This window comes from Lissotriton vulgaris, chromosome 1_1, assembly GCF_964263255.1.
Source record: "Lissotriton vulgaris chromosome 1_1, aLisVul1.2, whole genome shotgun sequence".
In the NCBI taxonomy this organism is placed as follows: domain Eukaryota; kingdom Metazoa; phylum Chordata; class Amphibia; order Caudata; family Salamandridae; genus Lissotriton; species Lissotriton vulgaris.
In genome coordinates, this window is record NC_141685.1 from 176,663,231 (window position 1) to 176,684,462 (window position 21,232).

The window sequence follows — 21,232 nt, forward strand, 5'->3', positions numbered from 1 at the left end:
AGAGCAGTGCGAGGTGTCCCCGCGAAAGGACTGGCCTCTCTGCTGGTACTGCCAGGACTGTTTTTGTTCCCCATGCTGTGTCTGGGTGTCTGCCTGGTGGGCCTGTTTGAATGCCTGGTCTCCCGTTAGGTCTCCGTGACGGGGTGCCTCTTTTAGTACCCCTGAACTGCAATGCCCCCATGGATCTTGCAGTCTTGTTGTCCTTCTTCAGCTGGCTGAGCTTCTCATCTACCGAGGCCCCGAACAATGTTTCTCTGTTGAGCGGGGTGTTGAGGATGCTGTGTTGTACCTCTGGCTTGAAGCTTGAAATCTTGAGCCAGGCTTTGTCTCCTTTCCGTGATGCCCATAATCATGAGCCTGCTGTCGGTGTCTGCTCCATCCAGGGGTGTCTTGATGCAGGAGTTTGCCACATTCTTCCCTTCCTCGACCAGGTTTTCAGCTCTCTCCTTGAATTCCTGAGGCATGTTCTTAATTAACTGGCCTAGTTCTTCCAGGAGCTGGTACTGGTGTCTGTTGAGCAGCGCATTGGAATTTGCCATGCGCCAGTGCATTGCGGCATTCTGTTCAATACTCCTCCCCACGAGGTCCATTCTTTTGCTCTCCTTGTCTGAAGGTGGCCCTGAAGTAGTAGGCACATTGGCCCTCTTTCTTGCCGTGGCTGCAATGATGGAGTCTGCTGAGACCGAACCCTGGATGTAGGGTCCTTTGATGAATGTTTATACTTTTTCTCCGTCCTGGGAGTGACTGCTTTGCAGGTTGCAGGCTCCTTGAAAGCCTCCTTCCCAGTGCCATGACGCTTTCGAGCATGGGCAGGTACTGGTTCCTGGTTTGCGTGGAGAGCATTGTCTCTAGACGGAAGTCTGCCTTCTGCTTGTCTTCATCGAGTTTTACCTTGAAAACTGCAGCTGCATTCCTGATGACTGTGTTGTAAGCCCCAATGTCATCGGGCGGCGAAGGCCTCGAAGGATACGTGTCGACGCTTTCCTCAGGGCTCTCGGTGTTGATGTCTTGCCATTCTATCTCCTAAGTCTACGAGGATGCAGACCCGAGGAGCGTCCTGCGGTCGTCGTCCCCTTCATAGTCGTAGTAGGAGGCCTCTTCATCTTCTGCATCGTCGAAAATCTCGACGTTCTCTGACTGTCCTTCAACGTCGTACTCCTCCTCCGTTATCTCGACCACCTGTTGCTTGGGCTTCACAGGGATTACAAAGTCTTTCATCCTGGCGTCAAACTCCTTCTTCCGCTGCAGGATATTTTCCATCTCGGCCTCGAGCCGTCTCTTCTTTTTCTCCATTTCGGCAGCATGGTCTGCGTCGAATGGTTCGGCCGGTCTTTTCGGCGGACAGGTTGGCGCCGAGCCGACTTTCGGCGTCGAAGGTTCCGGTGCCGAGCTGGCTTTCGGGTCCTTCGTCGGCGCCGAAGATCTCTTCGGGTCTTTTTCCCTCGGCGTCGGACGCTCTTTTTCGGGGACGTTTTTCGACGTCTTTTGCTGTTCTTCAGCTCTCGGCGCCAGGGACTCCTGCTCAGAGGATCCGCTGGGCCTGGGTTTAGCAGTGGGTGACGAAGTCTTCGGCTTCGGCGCTTTCGAGCCACTGTGATAGAGAGGAAAATGAGCTGTGTAAGCCTAGTGTGCGTATGTACATCGTGTTAAAAACCGTACCAACCAGCGAACCTTATCTTCTAGGGCTTAAAAGCATCTATGATCATTTTCAATGACCCGGTTTCAGCTCAACCTCATACGCTTTACGTTTTACGGTTCGCTGTTAGACTCAGGTCAAGCTGCGATTAACTTCTGTACTGTAATTCATGAATTTTTATCTCATGTTTTGATTAACTTGTACATATAATATTTGTCAATCTGTACCTTGGAAAATGTTTTATCATTTTATGTATGACTTTTATGGTTTTCTTTTATAAAACCGAATAAAGTTTGTTGATAATAATCACTAGGGGATTCATTTACAGGGTAGCACGGTATCCCTCACAATAACTCCAGGAGTCACAGTCCACACAATGTACATGCGTTGTTACCCCTACTTCCAACTTTACATGTATCCCCAATCACCTGCCCAAACCTCTCCCTCCTGATGCCAATGTGCTGCTCCGTCAACCATGGGTGGAATTGATCCTTGGTCTAAATCTAGATCATTGTCTGCAATAGAAACCAGTACAAACAGATCAAATCTAAAAACATTGAATATGTTTATTATAGTGGTTTAGATTAAACACAGATGACACACATTGTTCCTGAAACTCAGAAAATGTATCGAAAGATTATGATTACAACCTATTTTATGTCCAGAGACCGGTTTAGATGCTTTCCTGTTTAAGTGACAACATTTGCAAATATATTTAACAAAACATTAAAGATAGATGTCAGAAATTCTGTCTTTAAGCATTGTGTAAGAATTATGTGTGATGGTTTTTATTTGATCTGAAGCAACACTAAATAGGTACGTGCACCGGTTATCATTTAACTAACATTATAAAAGCAAACTTAATTTGGAGGGAATTGAGAAATATTGACTCATGTACCAAGGGTTTTAATATTCAATAATCCACTGGTTCGGTAATTCACAGAGTTTGCAAATGCTAAACCCCTTTTTGAAATGTACTAAGCCCATTTAACAATTAAGAATTTGGAAGGGGAATGTTAATAGTGTCCCTTCTAAATACGTCATACATCCTTAAGGTATGTATTAAGCTTTGAAACCATACGTGGGCTGAAAAACAGTAACAGGAGGTAGTAACCCAAGGGGACATTTGTGAATCTGAAAGTAAAATGGGGTGCGTTAAAAATGCCTTTATTTAAAAGTCATCACAAACACAGTAGTGTGCTGACTCCACAATCAACCACTTTTTACCAAATGGATTATTAATACGTGAACCTCAGTATTTCCTATATTGCTAAAATGTAGTCTCTAATATTTTTGTCATGTGGTGTAAATATTTGTTTCTATTATTTTATTTCCCATTTCAATATTGTCATGAAATGTACCTATTCTTTTTGTCAAACATATTGAAATATCTTTATCACAATTTTTGGGGCATTCTGAAAAGTGTTTTCACTCTCTAACTTGAAGCTTCCTAAGAAAAATACTGACGCACAGTCCTGGTTTCTCTCTAGATCATTTAGCTTTCTCACTAAACCAAGCACAATATTGATTTGAGAGAGATGGTTATTGTAGTTAAAACACACTGGAGTTAGTTTAGAAAATACAAATATAGAACTTCCTTTATCTTTAGAAATAATACTTGCAAAAGTTTATGTCCAATAATTTCAGCAAATTTACTGATAAAGATATCAGATAAAGATCTCCTAATTTCTTATACCTTGTGGTATCAAAAATCTGCTAGAATTAACAGACTTCTCTTCTAGATAAATCCAGGTATGAGAAGGTATTAAATGCAATTATCAACTTTCCGTTATTTTAACACATTTTCTCAGTGCACAGAGTATTTTTCCTACATTGATCACAACATTTCAAGCAATGGTCTGTGCTTAAACGTACAATGAAGGGGTAAAAATGTATTTCCACCACAATCAAGAAACCCTTGTGTCTATGAGGATTACTGCTGCAAATGAAGACCTAGCTAAGATGAAATATCCCTTTAAAGGGAAGATTTCCCTCACCCACCATAGTTGCATGCTTCCTAGTTACAGTACAGGGTACAGCCCCCTCACAGAGAGGGAGGAGTTCAGGCATGTTTTGTTATAGAGAATGGTATACGAAATACCACAAAATGAGCTCAGGGTAGTGGGGGCAGCAGAGTGAAAGTTAATAGGAGGTCAACATGTTTCAGCCTTTGAACCCTCCAAAGAGGTGTTTGTGGCTTTCTTCAGGACCTAATCAAAAGTGTTGCTGCTCATTGTACTCACTCAATAACTAGCATTGGCATAGCCAATAGGTCTAGCCTTTGGGGCCTTATAAGTGTTTAGCCATGCAGGTCCAGTAACAATGTGAAATAATTTCTCTTAAAAAGAAGACTATAAACTAACTAAGCTAGACTTGACTTTATTACTGGTTAATCAAATGTTTCTGGAGGTTTAGTATATATAAAGAAATCCTTTTTTCTATGGCGTGTCATATAAAATTGATGCTCTAAAGTTTGGTAAGAGTACACAATGTCAAAAAATTCAATAGTGCTTTTATATCAATTTACTTTCGAAAGCTTGAAGTGAAACAGAATTTTAAATGTCATTTGCTTATGAGTAGGCGCTAATGACTACTTCCGGATGACAATGTAGTTAGCATTTTTTTGTATAAGATGTGTTAGAAGTATGGCTAGAAAAATGGCTATTTTGGCCAAAGGCTCCCCTTTCTGTATGCATGCTAGTTTTAATTTGTACACAAAATCACAATTTTTTTATGTGGGACACTGTAATGTTAGATGAATCTGTTTTACCCTTTTGATAAGCAAGAGATGACGATGAACCGTTTTTTCGTCCCTAGTGTTAAATGGATTCAGGTTGGAGCAGACGAGGTGTTGGTTGACTGCCTCAGAAAGTGGTTGTTTCCCGCATGCTGCTTTCATGCGACTTAAATCTCTTCAGTCGAAGAGGCGGCTGCATGCCTGCATATATTTTTATTTATTTTATTTTAATTTCTTATAAAGCGCTGGAATCAATCCCGTAAGGGTATCTCCGCGCTTTGCCAGCCATACAATCATCAGGTAGTGTGACATAAGGAGTTAAGAGGACAGAAATGCTTCTTGATAAAGAAGGGTCTTTAATGTCTTTCAAAAAAACAGGTGGTTGGTGGTCATTCTTACATCGGTGGGGAGCTTGTTCCATAAGGCAGGTCCAACCGAGGAGAAAGCACGGTCTCCTTGTCTGGATTTCTTTGTAGCAGGGGGTTTTAGGAGGGCTTGATTGCTTGAGCGGAGAGACCTGCTAGGCTGGTACAGCTCAAGAGATTGTGACAGGTATTTAGGGCTTGCTCCGTATAGGCACTTGTGGACCGTACAGCATATCTTAAAATTAATGTGCTGCCGTATGGGGAGCCAATGTAGCTCTTCCAACAAGGGCCTAGAGGGAGTCCTAGCCGGTACACTCATGACCAATCTCGCCGCTGTGTTCTGGACTACCTGCAAAAGACCTACTGCATCTGCATTTGCTAATGTCAGCAGGCCGTTGCAGTAGTCCAGGCGGCTGGTGACCAAGGCCTGTACAAGTGTCTTCCTATAGGTGGCAGGGAGATATGGGAAGACACGTCTAAGAAGGCCGATGGTGTGGAAACACAGCCCTGCGATGTAATTGGTGTGTTCCTTTAAGGTCAGCTTTTGGTCCAACTTCACCCCTAGATTCTTAACATGAGGTTTGGATGTGGGTACTGGGCCCAGATGTAATGGGCACCAGTCTGGGGACCAGAGGAGACTCGCCTTGCCAAGGAGCATGACCTCTGTTTTTCCCACATTGCATTGGAGGCAATTCACAGCCATCCAATGTGACACTGCCCTCATACCCTCAGCAAAGTTCTCCTTGACTTTAGGGCCAAGGGAGCTGAAAGGGTAGAGGAGCTGGGTGTCATCAGCGTAGGAGACCGGTATGAACCCATACTTCCGCACAATCTCAGCAAGGGGGGCCACATATACATTAAACAATGTAGGGCTAAGGCATGAGCCCTGTGGCACCCCCTTCATGAGCACCCTTGAGATGGAACGAAAGGGGCCCAAGCTGATAGATTGTGATCTCCCGGAGAGGAAGCTCTCCAACCATGATAAAGCTAAGCCTCCAATTCCTACTCCCTGCAAACGGCTGAGAAGGATGTTATGGGACACGGTATCAAAGGCTGCGGACAGGTCCAACTGCACTAGGATCATGGAACCGCCTCTATCTTGTGACATTTTGATCTTATCTGTCACAGAGAGAAGGGCCGATTCAGTGCTGTGGTTGGGCCTGAACCCAGATTGAGATTGGTCCAGGCCCCCTGTCGCCTCGATAAAGCTGGAGATGATGGTGTTAACGTGTTTCTCTTCCAGTTTGCTGATAAAAGGGAGGAGAGAAATTGGGCGAAGGTTGGAGAGTTCTGACCAGGGCAAGGAGGAATTTTTGCGTATGGGGTTCACTACCGCTTCCTTCCAGGATTGTGGGAGTTGTCCCTCGGCAAAGGAAAGGTTCAGCAATTTCTGAATGGAGGGTCCTAATATCTCGTTCAGAGGGGAGATTAGTTTAGCGGGTATCAGGTCAGTAGGAGAGCCGGTCTTCATTTGATTGATAAGTGCAGTCAGATCTTTGATGGTTATTTCAGGGATTACATGAAGGGTTTTCCCAGAAGTCACCGTTGGGGAGATTTCAGGGACCTCGACATCCAAGGGACCTAAGACTGAGATAATTTTCTTGTATATCCCTTCTATTTTATCCTCGAAGAACTTAGATATTTCATTACAAAGATCTTGAGTGAAAGTATCTGGGCTCTCACACATCACAGGATTAGTCAAGGTCTATATGATTTTAAATAGTTCTCTTGTAGAGTTGCCCGCCTCTGCAATTTGGGAGGTGAGGCTTATTTTCCTTGCTTTTTTTATATTTTTATAGTACGTGGTCATAGCCTCCAAGTATCGATTCTTATCTTCCCCATTGCCTGTCCGCCTCCAAAGTTTCTCCAACTTTCTACATCCCTGCTTTTCTATTTTAAGGGCCTCAGTATACCATGCTTCCCTTTTAGCTATGGTAGATTTTTTTACATTTTTCTGGGGAGCCAGAGTGTCAATGGCTGCCGTCAGTGTGGAGTTAAACTTTGAGAGAGCAGTCTCAATGTTATCTGAGTTTGAGAATATTGGCTGTTTCCAGGTTTGTGTGAACCTGGCAGGAGTAACTTTATGCCATGGTCTACGTTTAGTGGACTGTGTGGCAGGGTGATTTGTGGGATTAGGTAAATGTATGAAACTTATATAGCGCAGGACTTACCCTGGGGCATCTCCGCGCTTGCTTAGGGAACCCGTCCTGGTATTCCCCTGTGAGATAGCCCTGGAAGGGTATCCACAAGGTGAAAGCCAGGCATCCCGCCGCGAAGGGCCAATGTGGAGATTAAGCAAGCTATTGCCCAGAGTCACAGAGTGTGAACCCGTGAGTCGAGAAGGCACCGGAGCGAGAATTATCGAGTCCGTGGGATTATTGATCCCAAGACCCGCCGAGGCGGGGAATTGAACCCTGGTCCAGGGCCGAAACTCAAGCTCCAGGTCTGCCGCCTCTAACCCCTGAGCCACACTTCTCCACTAAAGGTAAATGTAACAAGGAGAAATCTACCATTTTGTGATCAGACCAATAAATGTGTTTAGGGGGGTGACAGTGAACATTGGGATGGGTGGTAAAAATCAAATCCAGGGTGTGACCACCTGAGTGAGTAGGTCCACTATTTCGGAGATGCAGACCTAGAAGAGCAAGATCTGTCAAAAATATATTCGTATCAAGGTGATCAGCAATATCGGTGTGAAAATTAAAATCTCCAAGTAAAATAACATTTTCGTTAACTTTCATGTAGGGGGCTAACAGTTCAGTAAGGGCAAGGGAGAACCCAGCGTTGGGTCCAGGCGGGCGATAGACTAATGCTCCTTTCCAGTGTATCTTGGGGCTGATTTTTAAATGAAAGATCATTACTTCCATAGTAGGTAGCATCACTTGTTCTAAAACTCTAATATTCAATGCATCTCTATATATTATGGCAGTCCCGCCTCCTACCTTCTCAGGGCGGTCTTGACGAAGGATTTTATATCCCATAGGTATCCCTAAGGTGATAGTAGGGATAGTATGGGGTTTCAGCCATGTTTCAGTCAAGAAACATATCTCAGGCTGAATGCTGTGAATAGTGTCCCATAATTGCATATGATGTTTAGGGAGTGATCTAACATTTAACAGAAAGCTTTTCCAGCCTCCCTGGGTGTCTATACTGTCTCTGGGGTGTCCAACAATGATGTTGGAGTGAGTAGCTTGGAATCCGCATTTAATGCAGGAAAAGGGACCCTCGGGACATATTGGCGTTCTATTAGTGCAACTATGTTTCCCCTGGGGTTGTAGCGCCAGAAGAGCATGAGGTGAATACCTGATACAAGGGGGGGGTCATAGAGCAGTCCATAGTAACAAGGGGCAGAGTGGTTGGCCCCTGGCCCCGTCCTGTCGCGGACGGGCGCTGACGGGCCACTCTTTGGCTAGTCTTCGGCGTTGTCTTCGGCTCTCCTGCGCGCGATCGCTGCGCGCTCAGGAGGGGGCGAGGGCTAAATAGCCCCGTCAGCCCTGGCCGCTAGAGCGCTAACCGCTCAGCGAGACTGGAAGTGGTGTCCTCCCTCCCCGGAACACAATCACGGGGAAGCGAGCGCTCAATATGGCGCTCAATATGGCCAGATAAGTACTGGGCTGGTTCAGCTCACCAGTGGGGCTAGAATAGAAGCTGTTAAGGGCAGGGGCTTAGCTTCCCATTGGTGCAGCAGGTGCAGTGGTACCAGGTCCCAGATGCCTTAAAGGCCCACTGAACCCTGATAACTGCTGTTTGTCACAGTTAAAACAGAGGCCTGAGGGGCCCACAGAACAATGAATATTGCTGTTTTCCACAGTCCAAACAGAGGGCAGGTGTCACATTTCCACACATCCTTAACCAATGGCACACTGGCTAGGCCATTGGTTAAGGATGCATTGGGGAAGAGGTGGGGAGACAGGTTGATTATTAAAAACAGTTCGACAATGACTTCATGCCTGGATATTAAACTATTCATTGCAATTAAGGACTGAAGCAGGAATAGATCTCATAATATAGGGAGGCCTACTTACAAATGCAGCTCGATAAGCGGCTGCCTTTTAACATCTCATTTATCACCCTCAGTTTTGTTTTAGATGCAGACTTAAATCGTGACCTATGAATATGTTTATCTATCTTTAGGTTCCAAATGACCCATCTTTTCCATATGCAAGTATCAGACAGGTCGGGAGCACCCAATGCCGTTGAACTTCATAAAGCCACATTAATCACATCACTGGTCTTGAAATGCAAATGGCAGCATTAGGCACGCAGAAGTGTAATCTTCGTAATCTCATTATGCAACTTAGTATACAAGTAGTACCACATTCTTTGTATACCTGAATTAAATAGGCACACAAAATAGTACCGTATTTAAAGGCCAGTTCAGAATTACAGGGAACGTGCACTGTCCCAGACTACACAACGCTGCAGTCTTCAGTGGGTGCTGTCATGTCACACAGGGGAAGTACACCAGATTATGCTGGAAAAAACATGTGGTGCCCCAACGTAGGGGCAGTTGTAAACCCCCAGTCTGCTTACAAAGTAAAGCGTCTGGCAGCTATTAAACGAGGTGGCACGTTTCCCCTGCAGGTGGTTGGGGTCTGTCACCATCCTGTCAGGTGGGGGTATACAATCAGTGCGCCTCCTAACTGCTTGTTTGCCTTTTCGCCCGTGTCAATAATACAGTGCAGTCGCAAGACAAAAGGTTTTCCCACATTTGAATGTGGCCATGCCCAATACAAAGGAAAGCATGCCCGCTGAGAATCTCTCCTACGTGATCCACGCTACATAAAGGGCTATGGAAGTGTCTGCAGCCTCTTCTGTAGAACAAAAGGCAAAATGCCCATAGGACGCAGAAAGAGGGTGCACTCTGATGCTTCATCATGTACGAAGCCTTTGGTGTTCGTCTGTACTAAGCTAGTGACAGAGTAGGTGGAGGGTTTATTGCCCTCTATGTCACTCTACTTCTAAGCACCTAATACAGCTTGTACATTGGTTACTGTAATATCTTCACCTACATCATGCTTAATATAAATAGTGCACAATTTCGGCGTTTGTGTCTGCCTACAATGTGGACATGATACAAACAACAGTACCTACTGTAGTGTAGTTCCTATATTCCCAATAGGCTCTGCGCATTGGAATAACATAAACAATAGTTTAGACGTAGGACCGAAGTCGACTAGGTCACTATTGAATATGTTAGACTTAATACTGAATGCTAGCTAGCTCAGAGGTCACTAGAAACTTTCTCGAATTCACAATAAGGGATTCGTTTCTGACAACCGCATAAACACGCCAACTTTGTTCCCCAAGAATAAGAAATATATCTCTAGAGTCACGGAAACAATAGATTGCTATTTCACTCAGTCAATTGTGCATGCTTCGTTTCACCAGGATTTGCAGAGAAATAGAGAGACAGTGTTTTCAATAAAAAAGGTTATCTATTGAGCAGTCTTCTTTCTCATGCAAGAGAAGTGAATTGCTACAGTGGCAATACTTGTTATAAAGTAAATTGCATACAGTAAAAAGAGTATTATGAAATACACCTGTAAAAGCATGATATGTTTTCTAAGCCATAAGATACATAAAACGGATAAAATACATACAATGATAAATAACGACTAAAAGTACTCAACTGGTGCTTCTAAAATACGCCTACCCCGGTGTACCTAACCTAAGTCTAGTATGAGGGAAGAAGTAAGTGAGGTATAGCTTAAGTTCAGTATTTTTTGCCAAGAATCTATCCAAGATTTCTCTAAGGCTCTAATGAGCTCCATACCTTGGTTTTAGAATGAAGGAGGTCTTGTATCTCTCTCTCAGGACTCGATCTCCCAGTAACCCGCAAGGAGCGGGATTTCTCGGCAGGAAAAAAGACAGCGTCTTTCTCAGTGCGTCATGGAGGGTCGGCTTCCTTCGGCACTCGCTACAGCAGGGCATCGGGTAAGTAGTTAGTCGATCTGCTCCAAACCACTGTGCGTTTGCTAGGGCAGATGTGGGTATATTTATACCTGGAAGATGCAGAGTTTGACGTAAGATTGGACTTAATAACCTCACTAAGAACTCGCAGTTCTTTCAAAACTCCATGAGTTCTTGGACAAATCAATACTTAAGCAGGGGGAAGTTCCGGACTGCTGAAGTTTAGTTTCTCCAAGAATTCGTTGTGGATTCTAGGAACTTGTGGAAGTAGCCATGCCGTATTTGGACTGCATTGAGTATGTCTAAATATGGTTATGATTCTTATGCCTATCTAAGGATATAATAAGTTATACCTATATGTGGGCATGAATCGGGAAAATTACACTAGGGTCCTAGATTCGTCTACAACACTACTAGGTGGATGTTACAATTCAACAAGAGTCTAAAATACTTCAGCACAACTGACTTTGCATCAGTATTACGGGGCATCAGTCTTGATGGCAAGCCAACTTTGTATACATTATTATCAGAGACTATACTTGCCACTTGGATACAACTTTACAAGAGAATTTTATACATTTTCATACAGTTGTATTTATATAATAAAACAACGTACCCACAATAATTGATCTATCTATTCATCTTTTTGGGTTCTGGAGTAGCAGGCTACTCGCTGAAAAGCGCTTCAACACTTCATCAGGGGTAGCAAGCGCTATATACATGAAAAACCTTCCCTCTTCTATCCCTCCAGTCTCTTTTTCAACCCAACTAACAGACCAACATGTCCAGCTCTCAAATACATTTTATATTTTCCTACACTAATTCACCACTAATCATTTTGGGATCCTGGAGTAGCGTGCCACTCGCCGAAAAAGCGGTTCAAATTGACCCTAACGCACTCTGCTGCTCGCCGAACTCTGCGTTGAGCGGTTGAGTTTTTTTGTCACTTTGCCGTGTTCTTCATTGAGGAACACCACCTAGGCCTAATCTTAGCATGAAAATCTAGATTTCAGTCATATGTTAAGAAACAAGTGTGGGTGGAGAAAATTTAAGAGATTAATATTGTGAATTTTTTGTTAATTAGTTGATGTTTGCAAGTACTAACACTTCTCTGTGTCAAGTAAAGACCTTGAGAGTTTTGTAACTTTCAGATACTCAAATTGTGGATTTTGTTGCAATTAAAACATTTTCAAGGCCTGAAATTTCTTTGGAGGTTGCATGCGGGCAGCCTAAGTTATCCTGCAAGAATTTCTTGATTAATCCTATTGCGACTACAATATGTGTTCTCTCATATAAAGTCAGGTTGTTAGAAGCTTTTCTGCAACTCAAGATATGCCTTACTTTTTACCTGGTGCGGGTGCATTTCTCATGTTTAGTGAGATCTCCTTTCTGAGTATAACGTTTCTGGCTTTCCCCTCCTGTATAAGGCTTTAGTCCATTGTGAATTCTCTCGTATGAAGTGACATTGTATTTGTGATTAAACCTTATCTGACATTCAGAACACACCTAAGGCTTTTTTCTCCCGTGTCAGTTTGCTCATGACAAGTGAGACGTAATTTGTGACCAAAACTTTTCTTGCATTTCGAACACTCATAAGGTTTTTCCCCAGAGTGGGATCTTTCATGAAGCATAATCTTTCAGATTCAAGCTTTTATGGCATAATTATTTTCTTCAGTGTGGAGTTTCTCATGGTGAGATAGCGTTTTTCTCTGCAGCTTTTCTGGCATTCAGAGCACTCAAAAGGTTTTCATCAGTATGGAGTGGATTATGGTTAGTGAGGCTGTGCCTATCAAAAAATAGGAATTTCTGTCATTCACAGCATAGGTAATGTTTTTCCCCTGTGTGCGTCTGCTCATGTAGGTGAGATTGCATTTAAAATGGATGCTTTTCTGGCACTTGGAGCACTGAAGTATTTTTGATGGTGTGTTTTCTTATGGTGCATGTAACCATCACTACCTCTGAATCTTTTCTGACATTTAGAGCACTGATGTGTTTCCCCCAGTGTGGATTCTCAAATGTACAGTGAGATCAGATTTACGGCTGAAACATTTTTGGCATTCAGAGCACTGATAAGGTTTTTCCCCAGTGTGGGTTCTTATATGGTGAGTGAGATTGATTTTTTCACTGAAAAAATTTGTGGCATTCAATGCAATAAGGTTTTTCCCCAATGTGGGTTCGTGTATGCCGAGTGAGTATTCTTTTTTCACTGAAACATTTCTGACATTCAGAGCATGGATAAGGTTTTTCCCCAGTGTGGGTCCTTGTATGTGTAGTGAGTATTCTTTTTTCACTGAAAAATTTCTGGCATTCAGAGCACTGATAAGGTTTTTTCCCCAGTGTGGAATCTCACATTTCAGTCAGGTCAGTATAGCTCTTGTAGTGTAGTTCCTAGTTTCCCACTAGGCCCTGCGCATTGGAATAACATAAACAGTAGTATCGACGTGGAACTGCGGATATTCCAGGCCTCCACTGACTATGCTAAACTTAATTGGGTGTGTTACCAACTAGCTCAGAGGTCACTGGAAACTTTCTTCTCTGCATGGGAAGTGATCAGCTTCCCTGGCACAGACAAGAAGGGATTCAGCTTTCCAACAACCGTGCAACATGACAACTTTGCTCCTCAGATCAAGAGTCAATCTCTAGGGTCGTGTGAAACAATAGACATGTATTTCACTCAGTCAGTTTAGTGCAGTTTACTTTCACGAGATGTAGAGAATAGAGAGACGGGCGTTTGTCAATAAAGGGTTAACATTTATTGAACAGTCTTTCTTCTCGTACAAGAGAAATGTATTGACACAATTGCAAGACTTGTTATTATAAAAAGTACGTACAGTAAGATAAGGATTGCGAAATAATACTGTAAAAGCATTGATATGGTTTCTTAGCCATACAATGGTTTAAAAGTAATAAAACATATATACAGTCATATATACATTAGGCTAACATACTCAACTGGTGCTTCTAACTAAGCCTACCCCAGTGTGCCTGACCTAAGCCTAACACGTGGAAGGGGAGTAAGTAAGTAGCTTTAAGTTAAGTTGGTTTTGCCAAGGTTTGCTTCAAGAATTCTCGTCTAAGGGTTCACCACCAAGGGACAGCAGCAGCGTACTGCCTGCAGCAGCAATGGGATGCACACAGGGTGCACGGCAGCACGACAGCTTGCACAACAGCTCGACAGCTTATTGCTTAAGGCAACGTTGGTAGTATTTATACCTGACAGGTGCCGGGTTTGACGCAAGTTTGCTGGACATAAGACGTCAATTAAAGATGTCACTAGGAAGTGATAGCTATCAGTTGCTCATTAGAGTTCCATTACTAATCAAAACACAGCAAGCGGGGATTTCCAGGTTTGCTGAGTTTTTATCTTGTTGAAGAACTCGGAGTGTTAATCTAGGAATATCAGATAGTGACTTCTGCTCTGTCATTGCACTAATTGGTTGCAAAGGAAGTGGCAGAGAACTATGCTGGAATGTGGCTCTGTTCGTGTGAGGCCAGAGATGACTTTTCTGAAAATCGCACTTGAACGGTTATGCCAATATAGGGAATAAAAGGATTTATAGCCGAATAGGGGCATAAGGTCACAAGTATCGATCAGGAACCTAGATAAACACGCAACACTCTAAGCTGGCCCTGTACGCGGACGACTTGATTTTATATACGGGTGATCCAGGTACAGCTATTCCTCGGATCGAGGAACTGACAGCAGAGTTTGGGGCATTATCAGGATACAGGGTGAACAGATCCAAGACTGAGGTCATGTGTTGGAACGTAGATCAATGGTATGGCACTGGGAGTCAGTAGTTTAGATATCTGGGAATATATATTGTGAGGGAATTGGATCGAATTCCTAAGTTAAATCTGGACAGAACAACTAGGGAAATGGACCGTTTGTTTAACAGATGGAAGAACCTCCCATTGTCAATATATGGGAAAGTGAATCTAGTGAAAATGGTCATTCTCCCCAAGCTCTCCTACCTGTTTTCCACAATACCGCTAACATTCCCTTAGAAAGACATAAATAAGATACAGAGCAAAATAGGTAGTTTTTTGTGGGGGGACAAAGGGGTGTGCCTGACCTGGAAGAAACTCAGAAGAAGGTTATTAAAAGGTGGGTTAGCTCTCCCCGATATTAGTCTATATGTAGTGGCATTCTAGTTTAAGACCCTACGCATGCTACTTACTAAGCCAATATGACTCATCCTGGGGCAGAATGCTGAAAGAGATGGTGAGAGCAGAAGGGGGAAGCAATGCCTTTATGTATAAATTTGGATCTCCTAGATTCTTCAAGCGGGTTCGTTTGAAGATACTAAAAACTGCCCTAGAGACATGGTACAGGGTATGGGTAAGCAGTGGGAATGGGTACTATTCAGACTCAGCTCCAGTTTGGGATTCACCTGGTACCCCGGACTGCTTGAACGATGCCTTGGCAGTACCTATAAAAAGGGCTGGGATTATAAAATGGAAAGATTTAATGGATGAGGAAGGGATATATCCATGGGAGTACTTGAGGGCAAAGGTAGGGACAGATTTATCAAGATTTAAATATATTCAATTGGTGTCTTGGCATACAGCGGAACGCGAGGAGATAAAAAGTAATGAGGAAATAGAAAGGCTAAGTCAATCCTTCACACCCATTATAAAAGAAATCTCGGTATGGTATCAACATCTACTACAGGGTGAAGACACTGGGATAGCTTCGGGAGAGGGGGTTTGGAACAATTTCTCCATGGCACCACAGGCAGAGGGCATGCTTGAACCATCTTTGAAGACACTATACAAACATATAAAGCCTGCCTGTCTGAAAAAGAACCATTTTTTCGTGGTCAATAGGCTTTACTACACTCCTTATAAAATCGGGAAGTTCGCCCTCTCCCTCCACCAAAATGCCCAAGATGTCAGGAATTGCAGGCAGATGACATCCACATGTTTTTCGAATGTTTTTGAAACATTTTTGACATTCAGAGCATGGATAAGGTTTTTCCCCAGTGTGGGTTATTGTATGTCGAGGAAGACTTTTTTTGTCACTGAAACATTTCTGGCATTCAGAGCACTGATAAGGTTTTTCCTCAGTGTGGAATCTCACATGTGCAGTTAGAAGTGATTTACGGTTGAAATGTTTTGGGCATTCAGAGCACTCCTAAGGTTTTTCCCCAGTGTGGGTTTTTATATGCAGTGTGAGATTACTTTTTTCACTGAAACATTTGTGGCATTCAATGCACTGATAAGGTTTTTCCCCAGTGTGGATTCTTATGTGCCGTGTGAGACTACTTTTTAAACTGAAACATTTCTGGCATTCAGAGCACTGATAAGGTTTTTCCCCAGTGTGGGTTCTTATATGCACCGTGAGATTGCGTTTTTCATTGAAACATTTCTGGCATTCAGAGCACTGATAAGGTTGTTCCACAAAATGGGTCACTGCATGATTAGAAAGACTTTGTTTGTTACAAAACCTTTTCTGGCATTCAGAGCACTGATATGGTTTTTCCCCAGTGTGGATTCTTGTATGTTCAGTGAGTCTGATTTTTACACTGAAACATTTTTGGCATTCAGAGCACTGAAAAGGTTTCTCCCCAGTGTGGGATCTTATATGATAATTGAGAATGTTTTTGTCAATGAAACATTTATGGCATTCCGGGCACTGATAAGGTTTCTCTCCAGTGTGGGTTCTTCTATGCCGAGTGAGCTCGGTTTGGGTATTGAAACATTTCTGGCAATCCGTGCACTGATAAGGTTTTTCCCCAGTGTGGGTCCTTGTATGTATAATAAGTCCTATTTTTCTAATGAAATATTTCTGACATTCAGAGCACTGGTAAGGTTTTTCACCAGTGTGGGTTAATACATGTAGAGAAAGACTTTGTTTTTTACAAAACCTTTTCTGGCATTCAGAGCACTGATAAGGTTTTTCCCCAGTGTGGGTTTTCATATGCTGCGTGAGATGGCTTTTTTCACTAAAACATTTCTGGCACTCAGAGCACTGATAAGGTTTTTCCCCAGTGTGGGTCCTTGTATGTACAGTAAGGTCTCTTTTTTCACTGAAATATTTCTGGCATTCAGAGCACTGGTAAGGTTTTTCCACAGAGTGGGTTATTACATGTCGAGAAAGACTTTGTTTGTTATAAAAGCTTTCCTGGCATTCAGAGCACTGATAAGGTTTGTCCCCAGTGTGGATTCTTATATGTTCAGTGAGATAAAATTTACTGCTGAAACTTTTTTGGCATTCAGAGCACTGATAAGGTTGTTCCACAAAATGGGTCACTGCATGATTAGAAAGACTTTGTTTATTACAAAACCTTTTCTGGCATTCAGAGCACTGATATGGTTTTTCCCCAGTGTGGATTCCTGTATGTTTAGTGAGTCTGATTTTTACACTGAAACATTTTTGGCATTCAGAGCACTGAAAAGGTTTCTCCCCAGTGTGGGTTCTTATATGATGAGTGAGACTGTTTTTGTCAATGAAACATTTATGGCATTCCGGGCACTGATAAGGTTTCTCTCCAGTGTGGGTTCTTCTATGCCGAGTGAGCTCGGTTTGGGTATTGAAACATTTCTGGCAATCCGTGCACTGATAAGGTTTTTCCCCAGTGTGGGTCCTTGTATGTATAATAAGTCCTATTTTTTTACTGAAATATTTCTGACATTCAGAGCACTGGTAAGGTTTTTCCCCAGTGTGGGTTAATACATGTAGAGAAAGACTTTGTTTTCTACAAAACCTTTTCTGGCATTCAGAGCACTGATAAGGTTTTTCGCCAGTGTGGGTTAATACATGTAGAGAAAGACTTTCTTTTTTACAAAACCGTTTCTGGCATTCAGAGCACTGATAAGGTTTTTCCCCAGTGTGGGATTTCATATGCTGCGTGAGATGGCTTTTTTCACTAAAACATTTCTGGCATTCAGAGCACTGATAAGGTTTTTCCCCAGTGTGGGTCCTTGTATGTACAGTAAGTTCTCTTTTTTCACTGAAATATTTCTGGCATTCAGAGCACGGGTAAGGTTTTTCCGCAGAGTGGGTTATTACATGTCGAGAAAGACTTTGTTTGTTATAAAACCTTTCCTGGCATTCAGAGCACTGATAAGGTTTGTCCCCAGTGTGGATTCTTATATGTTCAGTGAGATAATATTTACTGCTGAAACTTTTTTGGCATTCAGAGCACTGATTAGGGTGTTCCACAGAGGGGGTTAATGCATGTCGATAAAGTTGCGGTTTGAAACTAAACCTTTTCCGGCATTCAGAGGACTGATTAGGTTTTTCCCCAGTGTGGATTCTCATATGCGTAGTGAGATTAGATTTACAGCTGAAACTTTTTGGGCATTCAGAGCACTGAGTGAGGATTTTCCCAGTGTGCATTCTCTCAAATTCAGTGAGATGAGATTTATGGCTTAATCTGTTTTGGCACAGGTAACTTTTTCCCCAACTTGGGTTATTTTGCTTTGATTGAGGTGGGTTTGAACACTGAAATTGTTCTCACAGCCCGTGTTTTTAAAAGGTGCATTCCTAGAGTTAATATCTCTACATTTAGTTTTCTCTTGCTTATATGCCAAGGTAAGAGTGAACCCGATTTTAGAGTCGGGCTTGTTTAGATAATGTTCAGCATTTATCTCTAAAAGATATTGTGTGTAATCTTCTTAACACTTGAATTGAGCAAAATATTTCTGGATGCAGCCCTGTAACACCGGTCGAAATGTTTGTAGCAGATAATAGTCTTTTGGTTATAGCCTCTCCGGCAGCAACTTATTTTGTGACTGAAGTTTTTCTCAAATCTATTTGTGTAGGTTCTTAGCAATGCAGTGATAAGGCGTTAGTCTGATATTTAATGATTAAACTGAGAAGTACCTTTTTGCAGTGGCGTAAGGGCAGTAACTGAGAACATTAGAACATGCACAGTAATATTGTGGCTCATCAGTCGCAGAACATCAATTCCTTTTACCCGTTCTGTGTTTGGTGTAAGGTTAAGGATTGTAGTTCTGAAGACAAGGATTTATTTACATTAGCTAGCGCAACAGTGCTCATTTAATCCATTTTGATATTTAACAGTTTTAAATATCACACCTGCACAACAGATAAGGTTGAGGCGATTTACATGGAATTACAGAAGAGTACACAATAAAAAGGAAACAATCTGAGATGGTCATGAACAACACAATAAAGTGGTGAATTTTTAACGTTTTCGCCAGAGTGAGCAGAGTGGGTCGTGGTGTTATATCCCGAAGCAGATAGTCTCAAACTTGCATAACTGGTTAAAAATGGTTGTTGAACAAAGGTGATTTTCCAATCTTTTGATTGTTAGCGTGTCAGCTTCGGAGTCTTCTTTCAGTGTCTTTTCTTTGATGGTTTGCAGAAAAAACCTTTTGTTATATCTTTCTTTTATGCAGTGTGTGCTTCCTCTCTGGAATTACATGATGCTTTAGATCATGCGTGCTTTAGATGAACGTTATTCTGTCATGCTGAGGCAATTTGTCTTTCTGATAATATTTCAGATTAGGATGTTGTGATTGGTCTTTCTGGCACTATTTCCGATGCTGTGTGGACAGATATGACTTTGCTCTGGGTTAATGAAATGCAAAATTAGAGACTTCACTTACAGGTATAGCACTTTCCTCAGCTCCCACTTCCTCGCCACACCTAGATTTTGGAAATTGTTTAAACTTAGAATGCTGGATGTCCTTCAGTTTTTCAAAATAATCCTTCTTATGGCACTAACAGTTGGCTGGTGCTAAATCTTGCTTTCTTCGTCTGTAATTTCAATCACCTATAGTATTAAAATTAAATAGTTAATACATGTAAATATCCCCAAAAATAATTTACAAGCCATATCAATGCAGAATTGCAGAATTTTGAAAATGTTGAGCTGTTCTTCAGACAGAGCAGAGTGTAGAATGGTAGCCTGAGAGTACTTGGATCTATAAGTGAGGATTTGTAGAATTTCCAACATTTTATTAAGCTCAGAAAGGATACAAGTACCCTATGGACTTGTAACATAGAATCCCAAAAGCAGACATTAAAGTCATATGGACTGGCACCAAAAAGATATTTAAAATAGAATACTATTAATTAATTTTTAATGTAGATTTCTAGGATGGGAATTTCCCCTCCACGGACAACAGGCGTTTCCCTCTGCCCTGAGTTACCACCTACTTCTATCTGGTAACCTGACTTTTGAGCTCTGGCCTCTGCCGCATGCAAATCTATTGTGTGTTGCGAGGACTATGCCTAGACCTATCCCTCAACTATGGTCCAGAGTATGAATCAAGGGCAATGAAATTAAGGAGTACTTTCATGTGTTCATTTTATTCCACCTGATTATCAGTCGTTAGGCTTTTCTGCACCTGGATTTACCAGGTGCAGAAAAACAGGACACAATTTGTTTTCAGACAGAAAAATGAGACTGAAAAGACCCACAAGACTCGGTGCAGCAGAAGCAGCCAAGACTTATGCTGTTTTCTTTACTAACTGGTGGAAACACACAATTCTTCCCTCTGTTAGAAATATCTTTCCCCTTCCCTCCCCTGCTTCGCCCATCCCCCCCAACCAACCACATGCATATATCTACCTCCTGCTTAAAACAAGTGGTAAATAAAAGCAGAAAAACACTATGAAATAGTGAATGGCATGTGGTTTGACAGGCAGAAGAATCTGTTCCTCGTGGCAACTCCCCAGTCCATGGCGTCAAAACTGTAACTGCACGTTACTGGGATAAATCTACCACAAAACAATTACATGAGATTTTTCTGCCACCGCAGTACTGTGCAACTTCTAACAAGGAACTATGAGAGATCTTGGACCAGTCCTGGGACCTGGAGGGTCACACCAAGTGCGCCCTCATTTAAGGCAGAGGACTGTCATGGGTTTAACAGCTAGAGCTGTGATGGCAATGCACCCAGTTGTAAGGATCAATAGCCTGATTACATCTTTACATCATGGTCAGTGGAGTGGCTTTCTACTGACACACCCATGCAATGCTCCATTTCTATACCTGTGCCCAGACTTTGCGATAACATCAAGTGCATGTTTAGGGTGTTGGTGTGCGTAGCATAAATGCAATGTGAGAGTGCGACAGAGTAAACACCATCTCCTGCCTGCCAGTTGTGTATACAAGTGGGACCATCTATCCCTCATTTATACCAGAGTTCAAAATCCTCTGTCACCAAGGAATAATGTGCTCTACAAAGTACGCAGGTGCCTGCTGTGGCACCAGGGATGGTGTCAGCCTGACAGTTTATCTAAGTTGAAGGGACATCACCTGCAGGCTGCATTACTTAATGGAGAAGCTGTGTAACTGTCTTGAAAAGCCTAGAGGTCTGCCTAGAAGCCTGCTTGTCGGGTAAGAAAGGGAAGGGAGTTTCACTATCCAGCAGGAGGACAAGGCTGTCCTGGAAAAAGCAAGGTCCGACACATCCTCGTTATCTGTAGGGCGGGCCAGAAAGCCATCCAGCAGGACCAGCTAGTCTGAGGGATGCCAAGACTCTCCCAACAGTTCAAGGCAGAAAATAGAACTCTACGACAACGTGATTGTGTGCTGCCAACAGGCCCATTCAAGGTTGCATTTGCCAAATTCCTAACAGAACAGAGTCTGAATCTACTGA

General features: G+C 42.6%; 1 protein-coding gene across 1 annotated transcript; it reads right to left on the reverse strand.

Moving 5' to 3' along the window:
- Positions 1-15,681: 15,681 nt before the first annotated feature.
- Positions 15,682-17,996, reverse strand: LOC147738060 (uncharacterized). The gene is made up of 3 exons (XM_086935798.1): positions 17,897-17,996; positions 17,362-17,812; positions 15,682-16,521 (listed from the first exon to the last, which is right to left on the reverse strand). Exons 1-3 carry the CDS (start codon positions 17,994-17,996, stop codon positions 15,789-15,791), a joined length of 1,284 nt encoding a protein of 427 aa, XP_086791924.1. The 3' UTR covers positions 15,682-15,788.
- Between the last annotated feature and the right edge of the window lie 3,236 nt (positions 17,997-21,232).

Excerpts from the sequence above, each read along its gene's own strand:
- LOC147738060 (XM_086935798.1), bottom strand. The coding sequence starts at position 17,996 with ATGCACACTGGGAAAATCCTCACTCAGTGCTCTGAATGCCCAAAAAGT. Across the intron at positions 17,813-17,896 it reads GAGAATCCACACTGGGGAAA|ACCCTAATCAGTGCTCTGAA; the intron begins AACCTAATCAGT and ends CCTCTGTGGAAC. Across the intron at positions 16,522-17,361 it reads TGCTCTGAATGCCAGAAAAG|GTTTTGTAAAAAACAAAGTC; the intron begins GTTTTGTAGAAA and ends ATGCCAGAAAAG.